Raw genomic sequence first — 23,968 nt, 5'->3', positions numbered from 1 at the left:
CGGTCAACGCGATCCTCATGTCCGGCTAGTTCTGGCCTCCGAGGAGGGTCTATGATTAAAAATGCCAGGTGCAGTACTTGCCTGGGAACATACAACAGTGTATAAAATGCATCTCCTTGTCCGTCCATCATAAGACGACGAAGCAAATGGGTGTGTATGGGCGTTCACACAGAAGACAAAGGAGCTGGTGAAACGTGCAGTCTCTGCAGTGTGTGATCGGCGGTTGTGGTCTTGGTGATCAGCTGTTTTCAGTTTGAAGAGTGTGAAGTGAATATTCTTACTATGCCAGTGATGTCACAGGAAATGATCCTCTGTGATGTCATTGCCTTTGAAATGGTGTATCAAATGGAATTCTTTAAAATTCAAATAATAACAAACCCTCAAATTCTAGAACACTTTCCCATTTAAATTTAAATAATGATGATAGATAGATAGATAGATAGATAGATAGATAGATAGATAGATAGATAGATAGATAGATAGATAGATAGATAGATAGATAGAGTTTTAGAGTTTCATACTGTACTAGTACAGGGGAACTGTCCAACAAACACACACACACTGGAGAGCCTCATAAATTCATAGATTAAATTAATTAATTAAACTCATATTTTGCAGCAAAGAGAGTCATTTTGCTGCTTTCCCCAAAGTTTACCCTCACTTGTGTGATGCCTCCATCACCTATGGCCGTAGAACTGAAAGATCTGTATAAGATGACTCATCAGTGATGCAACTTCTTACATACAGGAACAACAAACCTCATTTACTGCCACTTGTTCAGAGATAAAGTACGTCAGCCATGACACACAGCATTTCCGCTGCCTTGGTGTGCTCTGTTTACACTACACTTTTTTGTAGTGCTGCTGACTGACCTTGCTCCCTCCCATTCCTCCGACCCAGATAAAGCTGTAATATCCGGGATGTTGTTGATGTGTGAGCTGGAAAGTAATCACTTCCTGTTACATGCTCTTGCCTTTTTCATAAAAAAATCAACATCAGAAATGACACACATGGAAGTGAGTCACAGCTGTCCCCAGAGTTCAGCACTTCAACTTAAGTCCCACGTTGACAGCTTCAAAACAGGATATGGGCTGGATAGGTCTCTGTTTATTACAGATGGTGGAATACTGAAGAGCAGTGATAGCCGAATGCCCTGATTAAGCAAATCAAGCAGCTACAGTCATGTATCATTGTAAACTAGACTGAACTCACAAACCATTAGCACTAAAAGTTTCAACTTACAGTGTGAGTAGTATTCATTTTGAACACAGAAGCAACCATAGTACAAATACAATATACTAAAATGCATGAATGAATTACATGTAATTATTCAATTATTGCTTATGGATATTTGTAGTTACAAATGTCAGTTGTTTGTTGATATTATTTCATACCAGAATTTGTAAAGTTTGGTGTGACTCTGAGTAAACAATTAGACTATTAAAGGATCTGTTTGTAAGTTTTGCTATTGCTACATATCCTACGTTAGTATTAACAGCTATTTACTTACTAGGCTATTATAAACATTGTGAGTTCAGTGTCAAACTTCATTCCTTTACTCACAAACAGTCTCCAGTGTTAGAAAGCAACACCAATGTTAACTCTTCTTTCTCTCTCATCTTCTACTGAACATAGCATGCTAACCCATCTCGTTACTTTCCCATAGCGATTCACTGTAGCCGCCAATCTGCCCTGAAGACATATTGCTGTTCAGAGGGCGTGTTATATCCTCTTGTCTTGTAAACACAACGATGGCCAAAGCTCTTGTCAAGCGACAGTCACCACCACCTGCTCCCGGAAAGAAACCACGTTCCGCTGCTCATAAAACTTACAAATAGCCCCTTTAAACAGTTAGCCTATCTGTAGCAAAACAGGAAATGGTACTAACAAAAACCAATAACAGGCCTGTTTCATAGCACTTTGACTTATCATAGAAGGAGAAGCACAAGCGTTAGTAATGGCATTAATTATGTTCAGCATCAATCTTCATTCCTTTACTCGCCAACAGCTGTTTCCACAGGTGGAAAGCAACCCTCTTGTTTTGCTTCTATTTCTATCACTTCTTTTTTGTCCTACTGAAGTAAGCATGCTAACCAGCTAGTCCTTGGCCCATCCAGCCCTGAGGACGTTGCACTGCTTAGAGGACTTATCTTGTAAACGCAATGATGACTGAAGCTCTTCACAAGACTGGTAAGTAATGTGCAGTTTATTATTGCCTTGACGTAATATAATATAATTCAGTATAACACACCTGTGCCTTGGAGTTTGTTACCCCCCCATTTAAAATTTGGCCTTAGACCTTATTTTGCCTACAAAGCTGATTGGTCCATTTTTTCTTCACTTAGCAGAAACGGCTGTCAATGAGCACAACTTCCTTTTTTCTAATTACTGCACATATCAAAGATTCATTTACTGCACTTACTGTTATTTTGTGGCTGCAACAATCTAGCCAGGGGTTTTCCTGGCAAGGAGGGTCGTGTACTTGTTCACAAAACACCTACATTCCTCCTATCCAGCTTTACTCTTTGAAAATGTTCTTATTGTGGACTGAATGACGGAGTCCAAAAACACCAAGGTGAACTGAAAAAAATTTAAAAAAACAAAGCTGGGGTAAGAAACACCACAATGAGGTCAGTCCTACGTCACTACTGTCCTAGCTTCACAGGGTGTAAGTCAACAGTCACTTGTTTGGAGCTGTGGTACAGCCAGGTTGTAATCACTTGGGTTTTCCAGGAGTATTTGGTAACAAAAAACATTATGTTGACTACCTCCACCAGGCAAAATAATTGGGCTACATAGAAATGGAGAGAAAAGTTTGCCCCCTGGCCTCAACTTTAACTGAGTGCCAACTGACATACAACAAATGAAGGGGCCACATCACAGACACTCAGCACTGACTTTAATATTCCCAAGGAAAGATCTGGTTTTCTATGATTTTCTTTGAGCTGAACCTTCTTTTATGAGGGAGTGTGAATGGTGCTGACTCAGTTGTATTTGTGTTTGTCATTTAAGCTTGGCACTGAAATGAACTTAGCAGAAAAAACACCTTCTTTCTCTCCAGTAATCTTGGGATATAGAATTAGAATATGGGAATTGGAAGCATATGTGGTGGGGTAAAAATACAAATGAAAATACCCTTGAGGGCTTTTTAGGAATCCACTGCATACATTTTGTTAAAGACGCATAAATATTTATTTGCAACACACAGAAAAACAAAACCAAAATCAATCATCCCATACATGCTACCTACATTATATCAACATATAGGCATACAGGCTTTGCGATGGATATACATATATAAATATATATACACATATATATAGCATGTCTACAAAATAGGCATACAAACATGAACATACATATTTTTATGTACGAGAAATATATGTCAATTTATGAAATAGTTACACTTTTTAGATATATGCACATATATGATTTTACTTCATACGTACATATATTTCATGTATGGAAATTTAATATATGTGCATATATTACGTTTGCATACTTTGAGAGTAATAGGCTCTCCTCTTTCTGAGCAAGTAATATGAGAGCAGATAGGACCCTGTCAGTGCTATCACCATGTTTACCCACACACAGTTGACGTTCAGGTTCCTGAGGTTCATACTGTTGCCTTCCAAGGGTCATTGTGGATTTCTGTAGTTACTAATAACCTAGCAGTTGTTAGAATGGTCATACATTTTACATACGGATGGCTGTTTGCATACATTGCTTTGCCTGGAATCTTACTCGGGGATTTAGCTTTCCGATGCCCAAGTTGCACCGCGGAGCGTTTAGCTGCGTGCCCCAAAGTCACAACAGTATGTGCAGAGATCGTGAGAGAGCCAGGCTGTGGTTGCTGTCCAATGTGTGCCAGGCTGGAGGGGGAGCTTTGCGGGGTCTACACGCCGAGGTGCTCCACTGGCCTGAGATGCTACCCGAGCGCAGAGGCTGAGTTACCTTTGCAACAGCTCATCCAGGGTTTAGGTCGATGTGGGCAAAAAGTGGAAATAGATTCGACAAGTCTGGACCACCAGGCAACAAATGGTAAGTCATTTGAGAAAAACTTCTGATGGAGGAACATTAAAGCTGCAATATTTTTTAATTCTATATAAACAATATATCAAATTACTATGCGTGGTGTAAAAGGTTTTGCTTGTAGAGACCAACCAACAAAATTATCACTCCACTCTGCATTTCACCTCAACTCTACTAAGCATTTTAGTTTCTATTAGCCTCACTGTTTTGGTGTCAATCAAACATTATTTCCAGCAGCAGCGGGCGGCAGCTATTTAAAGCAAAAAACCAAACAAAAACAAAACAAAACAAAAAACCAAACAAACACTGATACAGTGGTACACGCTCTTTGCCAGCCCAGCAGCTAAAGACAGCACCTGAAGTTAGCAACTAGGTGGTGAAGTTAGTGTAGCGTTCAGCAGGCCAGATGAAGAGCTAGATATTTCCCTCAGGAGTTGGTGGTGACCAAAACAGAGCTAAAATGACAGTGAACCCAGTGAACATTCGACTAACAGAGGGCCAGAAACACAAATCCTAATGCTAATGTTAATGCTGAATGTGCCAATATGTGACTGTATACTAACACCTTTGCAACAACATCATTATAAAGACATTTTAGGTCAGATACTTTGTTTTCAGCTTGTTTTCAGCTTGTTGTGCAAAGTGGCTCAATAAAATATGTTAATGTAGCTTTAAGTGTGTGTAGTGGTTGTAATGGTTATTAAAGGTTGGGTGCAGGCATACCAAGAAGTCCTATTCACAAGATTACATCATTTACAATGAGAGGATGCAGCACTGTTTCTATTCATTTCACTCTCTCTAGTGTAATTTGATCATCAGCAGCAGTTTTAAATGTATATTTCTCCCCGACCAAATCAACCAACTGTTACTAAATATCTGCTGATATGGTCTCAGGAGTGAAACATTCTCACAGCAACATTGTTGTAGCTATTCAAAGGATTTTTTTGTCTTAAAGTTAAATTACATGCAGACAATAAATAATAGAAATAAAAAAAAGCTGTAGTATTGAGATAGAAATCTTATGACCAAACTTGAATAGGTAATGACTTACAGGTTATGTAAGACCTGAAAGAGTGTTTGTGCCAAGTATTTGCATACTGTAATTTAATACAGACTCTTCCAGTGTTCCAGTGTAGTTTTGACCTTTGATCATACCTGTGCCTGACTTTCAAACAATTATTTTCCAAACAAAGAAGATTCACGGAAAGCTGGACACTGAGTCAAAACAATATTTTCACTGCAGGACTCTTTTTAGGTCAGAAAAACCACATCAACAAAAGGAATCTGTGGGGACATAGAAATGTTAAGCTTTGCTCTCCAACATTGTAGTTATTAGGGACAAAAGGTCACTATTGATTCCTGAAAATGAAGGTTGACACATGCAATGTGTTTGGCAGGCCCATATCTGTGAGTGCAAACAAGCAGTATCACTGCGATGAACCTGTTACATGTCTGTAACCCACATATCCTCAGTGTTGGGAGCGTCTTATTTTGATGTAGGATTTTGTTTATGTGTATTTGAGAAATGCAATTAAAAGATAATAAAAAAAACATACAAACCTGATAAATTTTGGAACATGCAGTACATATGGAAGATGTAAACCACAGACTCTCGTCGGAGTGGTGTTGGTAAAGTTGTAGATCTCCATAGCAACTGGTGCCACCTAATTTCCCAATCGTGCTCTTTTCGTGTGTATTTTGATTCAACTCTTTGAGGAATGTGCTTGATAATGTTTTATTTTGAAATATTTTTAGACATTAAAAGACTTTTTTTTCTGCAGGCATCTTCATTAGATTTCACTAACCACAGACTTAGAGGTTATGGTGTGAGGGGCTAGTAAAAAACAAACCCGATTCCATTTGCCGTAACTTTAGCAACATCTGTCTCTTTTGTACCTTTTAAAATGTACATTTTGGGGTTGTTTTCTGCTGTTGGTTGAGTTTACATTAGCACTCCTAAACAACCACACTAATAACCACAGAGACTTGGTGTGTTCAGATGTCAATATTCACACTAAACCGAAGTAAACAGCCCGAGTAAACAGTCCAGAGTTCAATTCAGCAATATTAAAGTAATTTATTGGGCATTTGTGCCTTTAATGGGATAGGGATAGTGAGAGATGACAGGAAAGTTTGGGTAAGCGAGCGGGGATGACATGCAGCAAAGGGCCCAGGCAGGATTCGTACCTGGGTGGCCGCTGTGGTCAGGACAGAGCATACATGGTATGCACGCTACCAGATGAGCCACCAGGGCACAGTTCAACAGCCGTTTAATACTGCTGTTGTCATTAATGTAGCAATTACCACCTCTGCTCCTGCTCCACCTCCTCCACACTCACTTGGACAAATTTCCACTGGGCAATGGGTGACGGAAAACGGCAACACTGATGTTTTAAATCCATGATTCGGCTTCTTCCGATCTGAAAGGCCTGTAATATTAGAAGTGGCACATCATCTTCAGTATTTCCACTTCAGCTATTTTAGAGTTGACATGGATATGCTCTCCCAGTCCTGATCCTCAAAGGTCTCAGTCTGGCGATGAGTGTGAGCTTCAGTCTCCAAATGAATCAAAACATTTCTCTTCCTTTGAACCCTGAACTGAGTGTCTCTCATGAGGTACTACGTCCATGGCAGGTGTGGAGCATCTGTCAATGGCATGGATGCATCATTCTACAACAATATTTGGATTAGCCATTAACATTTCAACATGTACCGTATTTATGCAAGGAAGGTCTGCTGAGCAACGCGCTCTGCTCTTTGTTCAGCATCTCTGACGCATGTGAAAAGCTGAAACCCAATACTGCTCTGAAACCCCTTAATTATCACACAGTGGTTTGGATTTCTTTAAATGTGACTACCACTTGAAAAACAAGCCAAAAAAAGATGTTGTTCTGTATATAAACAATTAAGTTATTTCCATTTACACATTGGGTTAGATCCATTGTTGGTAAAGGAGGGAAAAAAGAATTGCATTTGTTTGAATAATGAATATGGGACACTGGTCGCTTTCTGTCCGAGTGGTCTCCACTGGACATGACATGAGAAGAAACACAGAAAACAGTTTTCTCCCACAGATATTCCTGTTTGTTTGTTTGCTTTTTGTTTGGTTGTGTTTTTTTTTTTTTTTTACATTATATCCACTTACACTCCACAACAGCCAGGATGCACAACATTAAAAGAGCTATTTGTAAGTTTTGCTATTGCTACATAGCCAATGTTAGCATTAACAGCTGTTTACTTACTAGTCTAGAATAAACATTGTGAGTTCAGTGTCAAACTTCATTCCTTTACTCACAAACAGTCTCCAGTGTTAGAAAGCAACACCAATGTTAACTCTTGTCTCTATCTCATCTTTTCTTCTACTGAGGTTAGCACCCTGCCCCATCTTGTTACTTTCCCATAGCGATTCACTGTAGCCGCCAATCTGCCCTGAAGACATATTGCTGTTCAGAGGGCGTGTTATATCCTCTTGTCTTGTAAACACAACGATGGCCAAAGCTCTTGTCAAGCGACAGTCACCACCACCTGCTCCCGGAAAGAAACCACGTTCCGCTGCTCATAAAACTTACAAATAGCCCCTTTAAACAGTTAGCCTATCTGTAGCAAAACAGGAAATGGTACTAACAAAAACCAATAACAGGCCTGTTTCATAGCACTTTGACTTATCATAGTAGGAGAAGCACAAGCGTTAGTAATGGCATTAATTATGGGCCTGTTTACAGCAAGCCAAGAGTGTGATAGCATGAACAATACCAGGACCCCGAAACTCAAGCAGCCATCATGTATTTTATTTTCCTACTCTTCCATGAAAAAGACCTACTGCAGTTAAAGTCTGAAAAAAATCTAACTAGGGCAAGTGATGCCATATTTGAGGTAGAAAAGTCAGTGAGTCTAGCCTCATTCAACTTATTTTCATGATGGAGACAATGTCATGTTAGCATTGAACCAAGGACTCAGAGCTGTTTTATAGTGACATGTTCAAAGTGCACAGTCCAAAGCCACAGGCATGTTATCCAAATCTTTCTCTCTGCATGTAGCCTATCTACAACTCACAGACCTGAGTTTAACGTTTACTTTATTAACTTTAGCCGCAGTCAGTCCCTACCCTAAAGAAATATATACTATATTAAAAGCATGCATGTATGCACGTTTTTAATATATACATATATTTCTTTTCCATAACCACCTAACTTCAACCATAACAGTATGTTATTTACAGATAGTGAAAGAACCAAGAAGTTCAAAAACATTGTCACTGAATGTAATGGAGAATCATCTAATATTCACATTCTTGCCTTGCGATAGGGTTTCTATAACCACATGCTACAGCATGGTCTTTGTTCAAGTCCATCTCACCGCTAGGTGAATATGCAACTGTATTCTTTGTTATTTAAACTATGCAGACCACCATTCCTACACTAACTGCTTTCCCCAGCAATTATCTGTATAATCCTTATTTGTTTTTTGCACGTTTGCACATTGTCTGTTTCTCTCTCCTTCCCACCCTCCTCCTGTTGTCGGTGATCTAAAAGTGGTCTTGTTTCCCTGCAGGAGATCCTCTGCTGAGACTTGCTCTCTCTACTTTATTCACCCTCTAAGGTCTTTAATTATTCTATGTAGATGTGAGTGTGCATAGTACGTGTGTGCATTACACATCCTCGGGAGAAGGTGAAGTCGTACGAGATCACTTTGAGTGGGAGCTGCATGCTGATGCCTGCAAATCTGAGAAATCTCCCCCTGAGGTGTAAATGGGAAGTCCTGCCTCATTCATGCCAATCTCAAAACAGTTTATGTTGAAAAGTCATGTTGCATAATATGATTATAACATTAATGAGCCAGATTTACTATCACAGTACTAAAGCACAGTATCATTATATAAGTACAATTCTGAGCCCCTTTTACTGGTACAACACCTCTAACTTTAATCAGTGTTAATGCCTCAGCAGGAACATTATTTATGTACTAAAAAATAAATAAATCAAATGGAACTGAAAGCATACATATTGTAAAAGTCAGTCACCCTTGACCACAGAGTACACTTACTGTCTTTTAAGTCTGACAAAAACTGTATTGGTGCCAATTGGCAACAGTTGTCCCTGTAAACTACAAAGGCAACTTCACTTGGTTCAGATGACACACACACAGCAACATCAAGAGTTGAAAGAAAGAGCTAACCGTAAAAGGTTTTGAAAGGGATCTCTGGCCAGACAAAATCTTCTTCATTATTCAATTGCTTTCTGTACAGTTGCCAACAGTAAAGTGTTTGAAGTGGTCGAGCCTCGAGGAGAGCCGTTTACACTGACAATGGTTTGAAGTACTGTAGGGCCACTTTCTCGGCCACAGAGGCGCGGCGAAGTGTTCGAGACACCAGCTCCAGTGTATACGATAACAGGGCAAATACATTAATGCTATGCAACCTTGGAAAGACATTACTCATTCTGTGCCATGAGAGAACTGTGAAAGCATTGCTCAAAGGCAATAGTAAAAGCCAACACTCCCAACAGCTTGAGACAGGTAGTTTCTATGGCGCTGAAGACATAATCAACCACACAGTATTTAGATGACAGCTGTTGGCTTAAGAGGTGTTTTTTCTTCTCTGTGGAACATGCTGTCATGAGTTTTTCTAAGTGTCTATAGAAAACAAGGTCTTAAACACAACTATAGAAAACCTTTTACAACCTGTCTAAATTTACACCTCAGTTAGCTTGACAACAATACAGCCCTCATCCATTCACCACCGCCTTATGATACAGTACATATAAGTGCCAGTGCGATTAGCTATACTACTATTCAACACTTCTGGAAGGAAAATGAAATCTCATCATTTTCTTCATGTTTCAAAATATTTTTACATATAGTAACGGACTGGGTGACATGTTAATGTGACTGTTTTTTAGTGTTACTGTGTGAAGACTGTTATATTCAGTTAAGGTTGAAAGTTTATTGCATTTACTGAGTTTTCCAGATTGTCAGTGAATACGTGTTATGCTTAGAGGCTGTGAAGCCAGTCAGTCATCACAGCTACACAGTGATTTGGGTGAAACAACATATCTGTAACTTCATTTTTGAAGGACGCTCTTTATACAATAATATATAATAATATAAAATGTAAGAATACATTATAATATATTAATAATATAATAATAATGAATGCATTATTCTAAGCTTGTGTGATGAGCTGCAGTTTGGATTTTATGACTCTTAGCCATTGCTGACATAATGTAATGAATATAAATACACTTAAGGGCGTGTTTGTGGCCACACAGTTTGAACTGTCGGCACATGGGAAGTATTGCCTTTCTACTTAATCAGATTGGTAAGATGTGGCTGTAGTCATATCAGAAAAAGAACATAATAATCTTCAGTCAACTTGAATTTGGGCCTGGGGGATGGTGCTGTTCAGTTTGGATTGCAAAGAAATGTGGAACACACTCAAACACACAAAATTTGCTACAGACATTCAACACCCCTCAGGATGAGTGGTAATAACTGTGACTATCCCCTGACCTTTCATCTGGCATCATCAGGTGAAAACTTTACTTTGTCCAGTACTTGTGGACAGTTTTATGGTACATTACCAAATACCTACAAAATGTTTCCATCAGCCTCTGCCGTGCTTTGTGCTACACTAATGATGTTGAACATTGTAAACATGACCTGCTAAACATCACCCCGTTAACATGTCAGCATGTTAGCAAGGCTTGGAGCAGGTGGTGTTGTGTCAAAGGCTGTTTCCCCTTCGATATGTGTTTCCCCTGACCTCAACCTGAACCTGATCCCTCACCCTAACCAGTCATGTGTTATGATGCTTAACCTGACCCCAACTTTAACCTGACCCTAATCAGTTATCTTTGCCTATTCCTGAACCGTGGAATCCACTTTCTCCCCCAGGTGCAGCCCCAGAGAGCTGCTAGCATAGCTGTAGACTCTGTTTCAAGACATCTTCAGAGCAAGCAACTATTGATACAGCTGCTTGCAAAGCAAGACATGATAGTCCATGGTAACCATGCAGTTCACAATGAATCATTTGGAAATTTCACACACAGTACACAACTGTGATTGCTTTCAAAAAAACAAACAAAAAACAATACTACCTTATTTGCATTGAATTGATGGTGCAGAGAGAAGAAGATTGATTGTTCTCAAAGTAGTCTTCATTCCAAACATGAAAGACACAACAGGCAACATAGAAACCTTTAAAGCACTTTAATGAATCAGTTCTTGATCACTGAGAGTTTTCATTGCCATTATGAAAAATGGTGGGGCATTATACGCACCTGTCTATCCAACTGAGCCACTAAAACACAGTGTTCAACACACTTGGGCCAGGAATCAGCAGAAAGTGTTTATAGTGTGAATAGTGTTAAAATAGATAGATATTTCTGTGTTTATTTTATTATTATCATTGGTATTAATCATTTGATTATTGTTGTTGCTGTTGTTGTTATATGATTACAATATGAATAGCCTAAATAATAAATCAATCATGTAACATCATCAGAACTGTCAGATTCAGATATAACATTTCAAAGTTAAAATCTTCTGTAAAGAATTTTACATGAGCAAGTGAAAGTGTCTTTTACAATATGGGACATCAAACAGTTTCTTATTCAACCCAACATGAAATATGTATAAAACCATAACATCATCATTTGATGATGAAGTAAGTAAAACAAATGTCACTTGCCCAAAAGTTTCCTTTTACACTTCCTGTGGCCAAATTTCTTGGAACAATTAAAAACAGACAACAAATCAGATATTTGCAACTCGTCAGTGAAGCTGAGAAAAACAGACAAAAACAAGTGTTCAAGGTCTAACGTAACTTGCTGTGCAGAAGCCACACTTAATCAGTCTTAACACCTGGAAGAGTGTGAACCAAAACTTCATGTGCACAGACACACGTCAACACGCACAGAAGCTTTCGATACGGTGTCATAACATGTGTACAGAGCGCTGAAGATTCACAGGGGGGCCTTCCCCTCTCAGGCGTGATTTACAACCTCAGACTCCTGCTCCAATTTTGGCACGTCAAATTACACACATGCCCCACACACACACGCGCACACACACACACACACACACACACACACACAAACAGAGCCTCTGGCAGGTAGGTTAGATACCCCCCTAAAAAGGTCCTTACTCATCAGAAAAACCTTCATCACAAGTGTTTTCTCACGAGTCTGGACTCACCTCCAGTGACTAACAGCCGAGCTCGGGTCTTTAATTCAGTCACTGCTTTTTTCATCTACTGCTGAAATGTGGAAGACCATGCAGGATCAGGACCGTGACAACTAACACTATGTTGATAAATGTCCTTACAGTGTTAAGCCCTTTGTGTTTCACCGTTACGATCATCAGTGGCACAGTGCACGTCTCAGTTTCTCATTCATTTTGCATCATACTTTGATTCTGTTTTGAATTAAGTTGTTAGCTTGTTGTTTGTGTTTTGTCTCTCCTGTGTCTGACAAATGCTGAACATACTTTGGTGTAACATGCAGCAGGAAACACACTGAGAGTGACCCCACTGCTCAGAGGAGATCTGGCAAACAAGCGTCAAGAGCGTACTGTTATAAACCTGAACGGGTTGGATGAAGCGCTTTTTCTATTTCACGGAAAAAGATCTTAGCCAGTCTGTTTGCGCTGTCGCCATAGTAATTACAGCCACCGCAACGCCTGACTGTCCAGCATAGAATTAGTCACATGAGGTATGAGGGACACAGGATGCCTCGAGGACACAGGGAGGCTTTGTCTTCTAATTCCAAGATTAAGATGACTTGTAAAAAGGCCTGTTATTAGAAAAATGTTTGCTTTTAATAGCAGCTTGTGATTAAAGAATAGATACATGTAGATAATGTGTGAGTGTTTTGGAAAGCAGCAGAAATGGTGAGACAGTTTGCGTGTGCAACATCTGCCTGTTATATACATAGCTTAAAGCAGGACACAGATTACTTTCATGCTCAAAAAAACTGACTCTAAAGGCGGATTTCTAAGAACCTACAAGTATTGAATGTTACATTGGGATTAAAACCAGAAATGTTGAATTAGCTTTGAAAAGCTTTCTTTGGACCCAGGCATGAAGTCTGCTTCCAAGAAGGCCCAGGCAGATGTTTTGTATGACTGAGTTTTCTGTGTGTTTATTTGCTGCAGAGGTGCATGGGACTGAGAATCCGCTCACCAAGAGACCAGCCATAGATGCTGCGTTCTGGCAGGAGTCGGCCAGGAAGCAGTACTTGAACGAGCGCAAAACCAAGATGAAGACAAATCAACTGGAGGACCCCCGAACCCCGAAAGCTCCTCAGGTCAGCACTGTACCAATCAGCCATAATCTATAAGTGACAATTCAGGATTCATTTCCTCTCAGTTTATTACATATTGTAGCTAATGCTGGCCTCACACCGAACGACAAAGTGATTTCACTGTCACAGACAAATTTTTACAGTGTCAGAATAAGAGCTGTCAGTCAGTTTTTTTTTCATCTTGATGTTCTGGTAAAATCAGACATGTTTAATATATAAGTTTTTAGTCTTGGCTCATGCAATGACACTTTCTTTAGCACCAAACGGGAAGCAGCAAACCGAGTTGAGTGTGCATGGAGGCGGACATTAAATACATAAGAGTGACAAGGGTAATAGGATGCAAGGCAAATCATTTCAAAATAAAACAGGAAATCATAAATACAAAAGTCCAAACATATTAGGGACAGATCATGGCAATTATATTGTTGAGTTCCTAACTTTATTTAATAATAATCATAATAATAATAATAAAGAGCAAAAAAGTCTGTAAAAAAAACAAACAGCTTTTCTTCCTGTAAATTTCCACTAGGAACATGATAGGAAATAATCTCAAAGAAATCTAGTCTTGCAAATAGTGACCCTGCAACATCCCCAGTCTTTACAAAATCTGATAGAGTGAGACTAAAAACTCTGTTACTTTATGGTACATTGTCTTTAGACGTGAGGGGGTGTCAGACTTTAGTCTTTTCAAAGTCTTTTCAAAGTCTTCTAGTGTATGGTAGGAAGAAAAGACAGACGAAAGAAAAGTGTATTATCTTATACATCCAGACTGATCCACTGGGTCTGAAAAGCAGCACAGTGGTCCTCTGTGTTGGCTTAAGGTCTGAGGCAGTTGCCTCTGCAAGTTATTATGAATCTTAAAAGCAAAAACTCAATGTCGTAACCTCCCCTGCCCATAGAAAAATGAACAATTCAGCCAAACAAAAGCTTAGTGCCGTATAATGTTGCATGGACGTGGGGCCCTGGTAGCTCCCTAAGAATTGTTGATCGTTTTTTTTTTCCCCCCACAGCAGCGTTCCAGCTTTTATTTTCTGTGCACTGCAGTTTCACAGTACACGGCAAAGTGCAGCCAAGTGCTCAGTCTGCCTATCAAAAGCAAGCAGTGACAAAAGGTCAACAATGTGCCGTGTGAGCGACAATGTCTGGTAGAGTAGTGCCCTCCTCTGGGCGCTCTTTCTCTCAAACCAGCATACGCACGTGCACAGACACACAGACACACAGACACACACTTTTTTATCACTGACAATGCATGGACTTAGATTTGGTCTTGGATTCATTAACCTAACCTTAGTCATACCAACTGCCTGCCCAACCACAACTCTCACCCTAACTTAACTCTCACTGCAAGCAAAGACAAAGTTTTAACCCTATAGTGGCTTAGTCATTAATACAAGCACACATTTATGTGCTTTCATGCAACTATCGCATTAAAATGTGGTGATACATCCAGTTGTCGTCCAAGAATGTGAGAATATTGTCTGTAATGCAATAATCCTTAATAATAACAGATCAACATGTAACTAAGCTGAAATCAGATAATGTGTTAATAATGAAAAGCCACTTAGTAATACTAAGCAGCTTACAGATATGCACAGTATATATTCCGTAGAAAATGTGTGCCTCAACTCTTAGACTGCAGAATGACTTTAGATTGATGTAGTGATGTCTTTCCAGAATTCATATTCAAATTCAAAGGCGCTTTATTGACATGAAAGTTTCAAGAAGAAGCTTGCCAAAGCATCAAATTCCATTCAGCTAAAGTGCATGGGAACAGAGAAAAAACAGAAAAAAAGAACAATAAAAAAATACAGTGATTGATACGTACACACACATATATACAGTACCACTCAACTAGTATATAATGTATATATATATATATATACATATATATATATGTGTGTGTGTGTGTGTGTATTTACAGTATATTATATGCATGTGTGTGCATGTATGCGTGTCTAGGTCATTCACTGACCTCAGGTTGTGGCATGTTGAATATTTTTGCACGACCTCTGTGCATTTATTGACAAGTTTCTAATTATGTAAAAATCTCGAAGGAACATGTGTTGCATTCAGACGGAGTTGTCTCAGCTTCAGTAATTAGACATAATGAGCATCTTCCTGATGAAAAGTCCATATTGTTTTGCTCTCTGCAGTGGAATGTGCGTTGGCAGTTTAATGCAATCTATACAGTAGATTACGACCCCCAGCAGCCCCATTCTCTAACACTCACCCAACATTTCACAGTCTCAAAAGCAGCTTCACAAAAATAAAAAACAGTTCCTGGAAATTCCTTAATGGGGTGGCGTAGAAACACAGATATTCTTTCTGTTTCATGCAAATGAGCTTGGGTCCAGGGGGGTTGCGCAGAGGAGGCCCATATACATCGCAACACGGCAAAACAATGATATGCATTTACTCATTTTCTCCCTCACTTAACTCTCTCAGTTGCAGCAAAACAAAACAAAATAAAACAAAAAAATCACAAGCGGCAGGACACAAAACAATTGTTGAGATCATTAGAAGCAACAAAAGAGAGAATGCAGCAAAAGGAGTCGTGCAGCTGGGCAGGGGGAGGGATTTCAGACAGCTGGTGTCAAGCATGGATGCACTTCATTGTGGGTGGCCATACGAGGTCAGATACTGTACACAAAATGCATACCTCGCTGTCAGAGCTGTGGTCGTGTCAGGATTGTAACCCGAATGCCTCAAATATGTACACATTTTTTAAGATGGTTAAAAGCTTCTTTTGCGCCATATTGATGTTATAGTTTTCATGCAAAGACCCTGTAATTCGAGTTGTGTTGACTGCCATTTAAATTTGAAATATTTTTTTTTTTCCTCTTTGGCCTCATTAAACCTTTTTTTATACTTGATTAACTAGATAAAATGTATCTATGAAAATCAAGTTAAATCAAAGCATTTTATTGTCTTTGTTCATGGAGACCAAAAAGTTTTAATGGTAATAAAGTGAAGATTTTTAAAGAATGTAATTAAAGCAGAAAACCTTAAAGGGGAACACCAGCAATTTTACACGTCAGAGTTTGTTAACATATGATGAGGAGTAATGATGTTACTTGAGTCAGCGCTGGTTAATGCTACATGTTTGATAATGAAAAAAATCTGTGGGTGTCAAGTTAGAAAGAAGTAAACTCACCAGAGCTCTGCAGCCTGCTCCTCTTCTCTGCTTGAAGTTATAATATGTAACTTTTCCCCATTAAAATGTCTAAAAAAAAAAACTAGACCTACGTTATATGTCTCCAGCTATTCTCAAACCTAGAAAAATACATGATTTTAATCATGGTAACGTGTCATTTGGTCACCGGTCAATGGCATCATATCGCCTATGCGCGTGCACTGCGGTTGTGGGTGCCTGCCAGAAGCTGAAAATGGACTTTTATCCAGTTTTAATTTTTTTTTTTAATTTTTTACACCTTCGTCATTTTCATCTACATATTTTAACCATGTGAAGGATTTTAGTCATGGGACGTCTGAATCTGAAGTTATCAGAGAAAAAAGCTGATTGAATGTTAGACAGCTCAGCTCCCAGCCCCTCCGAGATGTCCAGTGTTGGCGAATCACTGATTTTCGAGCTAAGTGCTTTATTGATTGTTTCTACTGGTTTTCCCCCTGGTCTGTTTGTATTGAAGAGGAGGACACCTCTGTGGATAATTCAGCTGCTGGTAAAAAACCTCCTGAACCACTGATAATGAAGAAATACAAACTGAGAGAAGCTTAGGGCAATGGTTGTAAAGGCAACTCCCATGATCCCATGCTATTTCACGATGTCACCCTACGCTGTCTTTTGTTATTGATTTGGTAGAGAGATGCCTGGTGGCAGAAGTTACATGATGTGCATTTAAGGCTAGTGGCTCCATTAGGCTACATTAGCTAAACACACGAGTTCTCTGACCGCACCGACCGGTGGTCGAATGGCATTGAGGCTAATGTAGGCACGAGGTTTTATACAGTTTTCTGTCCCTGTTTATATAACTGCCTGCCGAAGCAGAGAATATGGAGGAAATGTGAGTTAATACTGCGAGGGCATGATCAATTGTTACAGAGACAAGAGTTAACATTGGTGTTGCTTTCCACCACTTGAGACGGGTCTTGGTGAGTAAAGGAATAATGTTTGATGCCGAACTCGCAGTGTCTCTTCTAGACTGGTAAGTAAACAGCTGTTAATGCTAACGTTAGCTATGTGGCGATAGCAAAAGATACAAATAGCTCCTTTAATGACAGTACTGCAAAGTGTGTGATAAGAACCTGTGTAATGGACAGCTTTGTGGTTTAACTGTTTAAAGGTGCGTCTGTGAGAATTGTTTGGCATGAAATCTCCTTGAAAAGAATACGAGAGGAAGGAGGCGGCGGTGAAGCTGGAGGTGCATGTGTTCAGGTGTGGATTTATGTGTGTTTATTATGAGAGACAGAAGGAGACAAGGAGTCAAAGACTGTCAGAGAGAGTGTGAAAGAGAGAGAGAGAAAGGCTACTTTTCATCCATATGTTCAGATGTCTGATAAGGTTTGTGGCAGACTGCGCCTCCTCCTGCCCTTCTCTCTCATCCTCAGCCAACTAATCATAAGACTGGACCCCTTTGATCCCACTGGCAGCCTGATACACTCTGTGTGCGTGCGTGTGTGTGTGTGTGTGTGTGTGTTACAGTACACTATGTGTGTGCATGCACTCGTGGAAACATGGAAAGTGTGTGTGTGCACATCCATGCAACAGGAACAGTGTGCACAATATTTATGTGTGTGTGTGTGTGTGTGTGTGTGGCCGTGGCCACCTGCTGAGTTAAGCAGTCTAGCCACTCATGTTCCACTCCACCAGACTCACATCAATAATATTGGCTGAACTTTCTGCTTGCCTAACTGCACCTCATAAAAAAGTTAGCTATAAATGTGTGTATTTGTGACATTTTTACAAGACACACAGAAGTATTTTATTCCTCCATTCTTATTCTTGGACAGAGCACATTCTTGGCCTTGGACCTAAGTCTAACTTATCCTCACTGTGTTTCTTGTCTCCTCCTCTATTCATCTAAATTACTTTAAGTTCTTTTTTCTGTGTAGATGTTTTTGTGAATCTGCTTTGATGGTTGCTGAGTGGTTGTTGTCATTATTAGTGCAAGGATCAGTATCACTGTGAATAACTGTCTCCTTCCTCGTCCTTTCAGAGTGCCTGTCAGACGGAGTTGGACAAGGTCTTAGAGGAGATCTCCAAAATGACCTCTGAGGATAACAGAGGCCCGCTGGAGAACCTGTATGGGCTCAAATTTCCAAACTGTGACAGACATGGATTGTACAACCTCAAACAGGTGAGCCATGGACAGAGCGCTGGTCTCACCCCACATTATTTTACACAAACACAAACTCTACACAAGACTTCAAACATAAACATAAAGATGATGTAAACATAAATTGATGGAAAATCTCCCATAATGGAGAAAACTTAAGTATATAGTTTATTGACCCATCAAACAAGACTGGAAAAATATTTCAAGAAATAAAAAATATAAAAAATCTAGTAAACAACAAACAATTTATGACTTGTAGGAGAAAGACTTACAAGTGGAGAGGTTTACAAGAATGGCTTAATATCAAAACCTACAGTGAGACCATTGGGGGATAGGAAAGATGTTGAAGAAGCCATCTTGAATATTTCCCACATCGTTTCAACCCCTCCAACCTCTCACTATCAATGAATCTCAGTGCTCTTACATTGTGTTTGACATGTCTAAAGTGAGTATCTGCAGGATTATTATGGTTATTATTATTATGGAATTACATGTATTTATGTATAGTTCTCTTAAAAATATGGTCAGATCTTCATCTAGGTTACAATAATAAACAAGATTTATGATCAAGTATTGCTGATCCGCATGAAGCTGGAAAGAGGAACAGAATCATCTCCAGGAGTTTAGATCTCCATCGGCCTACAGTCAGACAAACTATCAAACTGTCAGTAAATAAATGGAGACCATCTAGTTCTGTGGCTACTCTCCACAGAAGTGAGCATCCAGCTGTGATGACTCCAAAATCACAACACAGACTGATCAGTAACTTAAGAACCCTGAGTAAGAAAACAAAACGAAACAAAAAAAAACATCACTGCATATCTCTTCAACACTGCTGGCAAGATGTTCTGTGGACAGATGAAACTAAGATTGCAGCTCTATGTATGGTGTAAAAAGGGCACTGCATACCAACATGAAATCATCATCTCAACGATGAAGTGTGGAGAAGGGGAGCGTCATGATTTGGGGCCTTGCTGCCTCTGGGTCTGGGCAGCTCACCATCATCGAGGTCACTTACAGGATGATGTCAGGGTGGCTCCACCTGCTGAAGCTCAGGAGAACCTGGCTGATGCAGCAGGACAATGACCCTGAACTTTAAAATAAATCTAACACAGAAGAAGAAAATCCAACTTTTGGAGTCAGAGCCCAGAGTTTAATCCAGTAGAGATGCTGTGGAACAACCTGAACAGAGCCGCTCACACCGGACATCCTTCATGTCTGAAGAATGGTCCAGACTTCCTCCTGAACACTGTGCAGGTCTGACCAGCAGCTACTGGAAGAGCTGGTTTCAGATTATTGGTACCAAAAGAGGTTCGAACTGTTATTAAATCCACTTACCTTCTCCACCAGCTCTGTGACTGTGATATTAGCTTCAGCTCATGCTTAAGGGGTCCTCGTACTTTTTTCTTACCATTCTTTGTGTATCTCCTCCACCTTGATTACAAGTGCATGTTGTGCATCGTTCTCAGAACCACAGAACTTTAGTTCCCAAAGTTTCCAGAGACACATAACTACAGTATGTCCTGCAGAATTTTCGGAAAATCTCCATAAAATGAGGCAAATCTAAAAATCTTGAGTGAGAGAGCGGCGTTTAAGTGAATTTCAGTACCTGATCACGGAAGGACTGGACGCATTTATTCAAATTCCATTATCCAGTTCAGATGATGGATAATTCATATCACATCCTCTGTAAAGTAATCTTTCACGTTTAAAAAAATAAAGTTAACAGTGAATCACAGAGCAGAAAACGGCTGCTCTCTCACTTTGTCCCATTACTGGCCACGCCCCAATCAGTGACGTCACAGCAGGTGTTTTCCATCCACTGTCAATGACAAAACACCTGCTGTGACATCACTCATTAGGATTTGGCGCAGGGCTGTTACACGTTTGAAAGCTTCAGCCCGTAGAGAGCGGTTTTCTGCTCTGTGGAGTTCACTGGTGACTGACTGTTTCATGAGGAACTGTAACACAAGAGCACGCAGAGGCTGGAGTGGTTGCAGATGTCATCGGGTTTTCGAGTTGTTCTGGTAGCTGCTGTAAGTGGGATTTACTGTGAGCAGTGACTCTGACGAAGGGAAAAGGATTATTGTGCCTACACGTGTGACACATTTAAGTGCGGCCCGGCTTCGTCTTTGGAAGGTGGCTGGGTATTGCCGCTGATTTCCTGAATGGATTCAGTTCTGATTCACAAGGTCCCGATTCCATTCAATATCGATTCCCGTTACAGATATTTCAGCTACAATGTCAGTTTTGCTTGGGTATGAATGAGATTCATAAGTTAAAAATATCAACGTTTACACTACACATCCAGCCGCACATCTGCTTTCAGCTGAGTCGCGGTTGCCGTGTTTTTGCCCCTCAAGTGACCAGATCTCGTTGGGCGGGGAGGCCGCTAACCCGAGGGCAACGGTGTTACAGCTTCACACATCCACAGGACTGTAAAAGGCAGATATTAAAAGATTGATCTCAGGATGAGATCATGATTATGAATCGATATCGGATTATTGAAATGAAGATTGATTTGAATGGGAGAATCTTTAGCCTTTATTCTTTAGACCAGCTGGCTGAGGCTCAGGAGGTAGAGCAGAAGGTCGGTGGTTTGATTCCCGGCTCCTCCAGTCTGCATGTCAAAGTGTCCTTAGGTAAGATACTGAACCCTGATGTATGATGTGTAAATGTGTGTGTATTATGTGTAGGAAAAAGTGCTGTGTGAATGTAGCTTTGAGTGGTCGATAAGACTAGAAAAGCGCTGTATAAATGCAGCCGTTTTAATTCTCATTCTAACACACACACACACACACACACACACACGCACACACACACACACACACACACACAGACACATACATATCATTTGCAGTAGTTCTGCCTTGGATTTCCCCTCTCTTCTCTTTCATAGTCTGACTCACACACATGCACGCGCACACACCACACACACACAACACAAACACAAACGCATACACACACACACAAATTCTCTTGTATCCACCCGGGTAAATCACCCTGGCAAAAAAGACAAAACTCCCCTCCCTCCCCACCTGCTACCAACTCTCCACACACTACCCCCACCCACCACCACCCCCCACCCTCCCTTTTTTTCTTCATAAACTCACACATACACACGCTCTTCTTCCTCATCCTTAGCAGTCTGCTCATAGACACACATACACCCACCCACACACCCACCCACCCACACACACATACTCACACACACATACACACACACACACACACACAAATGCGTGGAGAGATGTTGTCATCATGAATGAGGCAACAAGCTTCTGAGCTCAAGGTTACAAGGCAATAAAAGTGTTTGGCGTACTTCATGGGAAGACTTTTGTTAAGCCGAGGAACGAACCGTGCTTCCGACCGGGGGCTTGAATTTGAATTCTGCTCATCCATAGAAATCAGACAGAGGAGGACAAACAAGGTCACATATCCAGTGTTGTCTTACGAGGATAGTAGAGCAGAAAAGAAGATTTGAATAGGCGCCACAGTTTCCTAAAGCAGGGCTCTCAGCCACTCAGCCAATTTTCATCACTGGTCACAAACAACAGCATTGTTTCGGACCGGAGTCCTCGGTTCCCAGGGAGGAACACTGTACCTCCTCAACACTCGGCTCCCTTTTTTTGGAGTTGTCCCTCCTTGTCGCGCGGTAATTACTGTAACTGTCACTTTTTTTGTTCTTTTTCATCGAAGGAAGAAAATGGAAAGTCTTTTCTTCACCCCCAGCTCTTCGTTCTTTTTCGCCGTCCCCTTCTCGGGCCGCCCCGTGTGCACGGCGTAAACTGTGTCCACTTCAATTACGACCTCATTTCTGAGTAGAGGGAGGGGGGAGGCTCTGTGGGGGGGCTGGTCTACTGGCATGCCTCTGTGTGTGTGTGTGTGTGTGTGTGTGTGTGTGTGTGTGTGTGTGTGTGTGTGTGTGTGAGAGTGTCTGTGATGGCATGTGTGGCTGTGGATGGGTTGTGGGTTGGGGGTATGACCTGAGGATGGGCTGTTATTGGGTGACTGTTGTCCCACCCGAACCATAGCCCTCACTCTCATCCAATGGCCCCCCGCCACCAGGAGAACCACAAGTACATACACACTCACTCATACACACACACACACACACATCTCGAGCCACCATACGCCATGCTTCATTAGTGCCCCCCCCCCCTGCTTCCCACTGTGCATCCTTACCCCTCCCGCTTTTTTTTCCAATGTTTTCCAACTTGTCTAGTTTTTGTGTTTTTCTTCTCCTCTTTCCAGTGCAACATGTCCACCCACGGCCAGAGGGGCGAGTGCTGGTGCGTTAACCCCTTAACCGGGATCCAGATACCGGCGACACCTAAAGTCAGAGGGGATCCCAACTGTAACCAGTTTCAAGAGGAGCTCAGAGTGATGCCCACTGCATCAACGTCCCGCTGATCATCAGACATCGTGACGGGGTTGACGGGTTTCCTTCAAAATTCAGAATCTGGGAGGATTTTGTTTTTAAATTAATACAGTTATTCTATCAAAATGTTAAAAAAAAAAAAAAAAAAAAAAAGTGTAAAGACCAAGTTCATCTCTCAGTGCTTCCCGACTTCCCTGTTTTGTCTGTGGGACTCAGACCCAAGCTGTAAATTTTTAAAAGGGAGGAACAAATGTATAGTTTAATTTCTTTAAAAAAAAAAGTTATGTCTTGAAACAGCTGCCTACGGTAGCGCTTAGCAAAAGGTAATAAAACTGAAGTAAATAGTTCATTTGTTGCTGACTGTTTTTACTGGCTGGTTATTATACATTTGGTGTGTATTATGCAGCTGTGTGTTGAGGCCTCACATTCACACAGTGTTACTAGATCCCTACCAACCTCAGTCAGTGGATAGTCATGCCAGATTTGTTGCTGTGCTAACGATGGAGCAGGGCTGCCACTCATCAAGAAGACACACCTCTGTTTTTCTGGAGCGGGGGTGAGAATCTTGTAGGTGCTCCTTAAACTCTTTCAGTTTATAGGTTTAATCACGCTCATACTTTCCCTGATTATATCTTGTAATATTTCTTCTTGATGCACCAAGTTTGCTTCGAACATTCAGCAGTGTGGAAAGCTACAGAGAGTTGTTGTTGTCGTCGTTGTTGTTGTTTGTCAGCAGTTTTCTGATCAACACTTGTCAATTCCAAATAAGTGTCACTAAAGAAAAATTACACTGAGAGTGATAACAGCGGGAACTGCCGGGTGTGCAGACACGCATGTGTGTGTAATAATGTGAATCATTACATTCTTAGGTGAAAACATGTTTTTAAGGTTTGGTTAGGGTTAGGCTAAAGATAGGCTAACGATAGGCTAAGGTTAGGTTTAGGTTAAGGTTAGAGTTAGGC

The 23,968-nt window shown here is 40.6% G+C and overlaps 1 protein-coding gene across 1 annotated transcript; it reads left to right on the top strand.

Moving 5' to 3' along the window:
* Positions 1-3,591: 3,591 nt before the first annotated feature.
* Positions 3,592-23,353, top strand: LOC111218745 (insulin-like growth factor-binding protein 2-B). Its single transcript, XM_022741187.1, has 4 exons — positions 3,592-4,041; positions 13,183-13,334; positions 18,506-18,646; positions 22,880-23,353. The coding sequence occupies exons 1-4, from the start codon at positions 3,684-3,686 to the stop codon at positions 23,036-23,038; spliced, it is 810 nt and encodes a 269-aa protein (XP_022596908.1). The 5' UTR covers positions 3,592-3,683; the 3' UTR covers positions 23,039-23,353.
* Positions 23,354-23,968: the final 615 nt, after the last annotated feature.

Source organism: Seriola dumerili, unplaced genomic scaffold, assembly GCF_002260705.1.
Source record: "Seriola dumerili isolate Sdu_G_001 unplaced genomic scaffold, Sdu_1.0 BDQW01000052.1, whole genome shotgun sequence".
Lineage (NCBI taxonomy): Eukaryota > Metazoa > Chordata > Actinopteri > Carangiformes > Carangidae > Seriola > Seriola dumerili.
This window is presented reverse-complemented; position numbering and strand designations above follow the sequence as displayed.

Coding starts and splice junctions, on each gene's coding strand:
- LOC111218745 (XM_022741187.1), top strand. CDS start 3,684: ATGGTCATACATTTTACATACGGATGGCTGTTTGCATACATTGCTTTG. Junction 4,042..13,182: donor GGACCACCAGGCAACAAATG/GTAAGTCATTTG, acceptor TATTTGCTGCAG/AGGTGCATGGGACTGAGAAT. Junction 13,335..18,505: donor GAACCCCGAAAGCTCCTCAG/GTCAGCACTGTA, acceptor TCGTCCTTTCAG/AGTGCCTGTCAGACGGAGTT.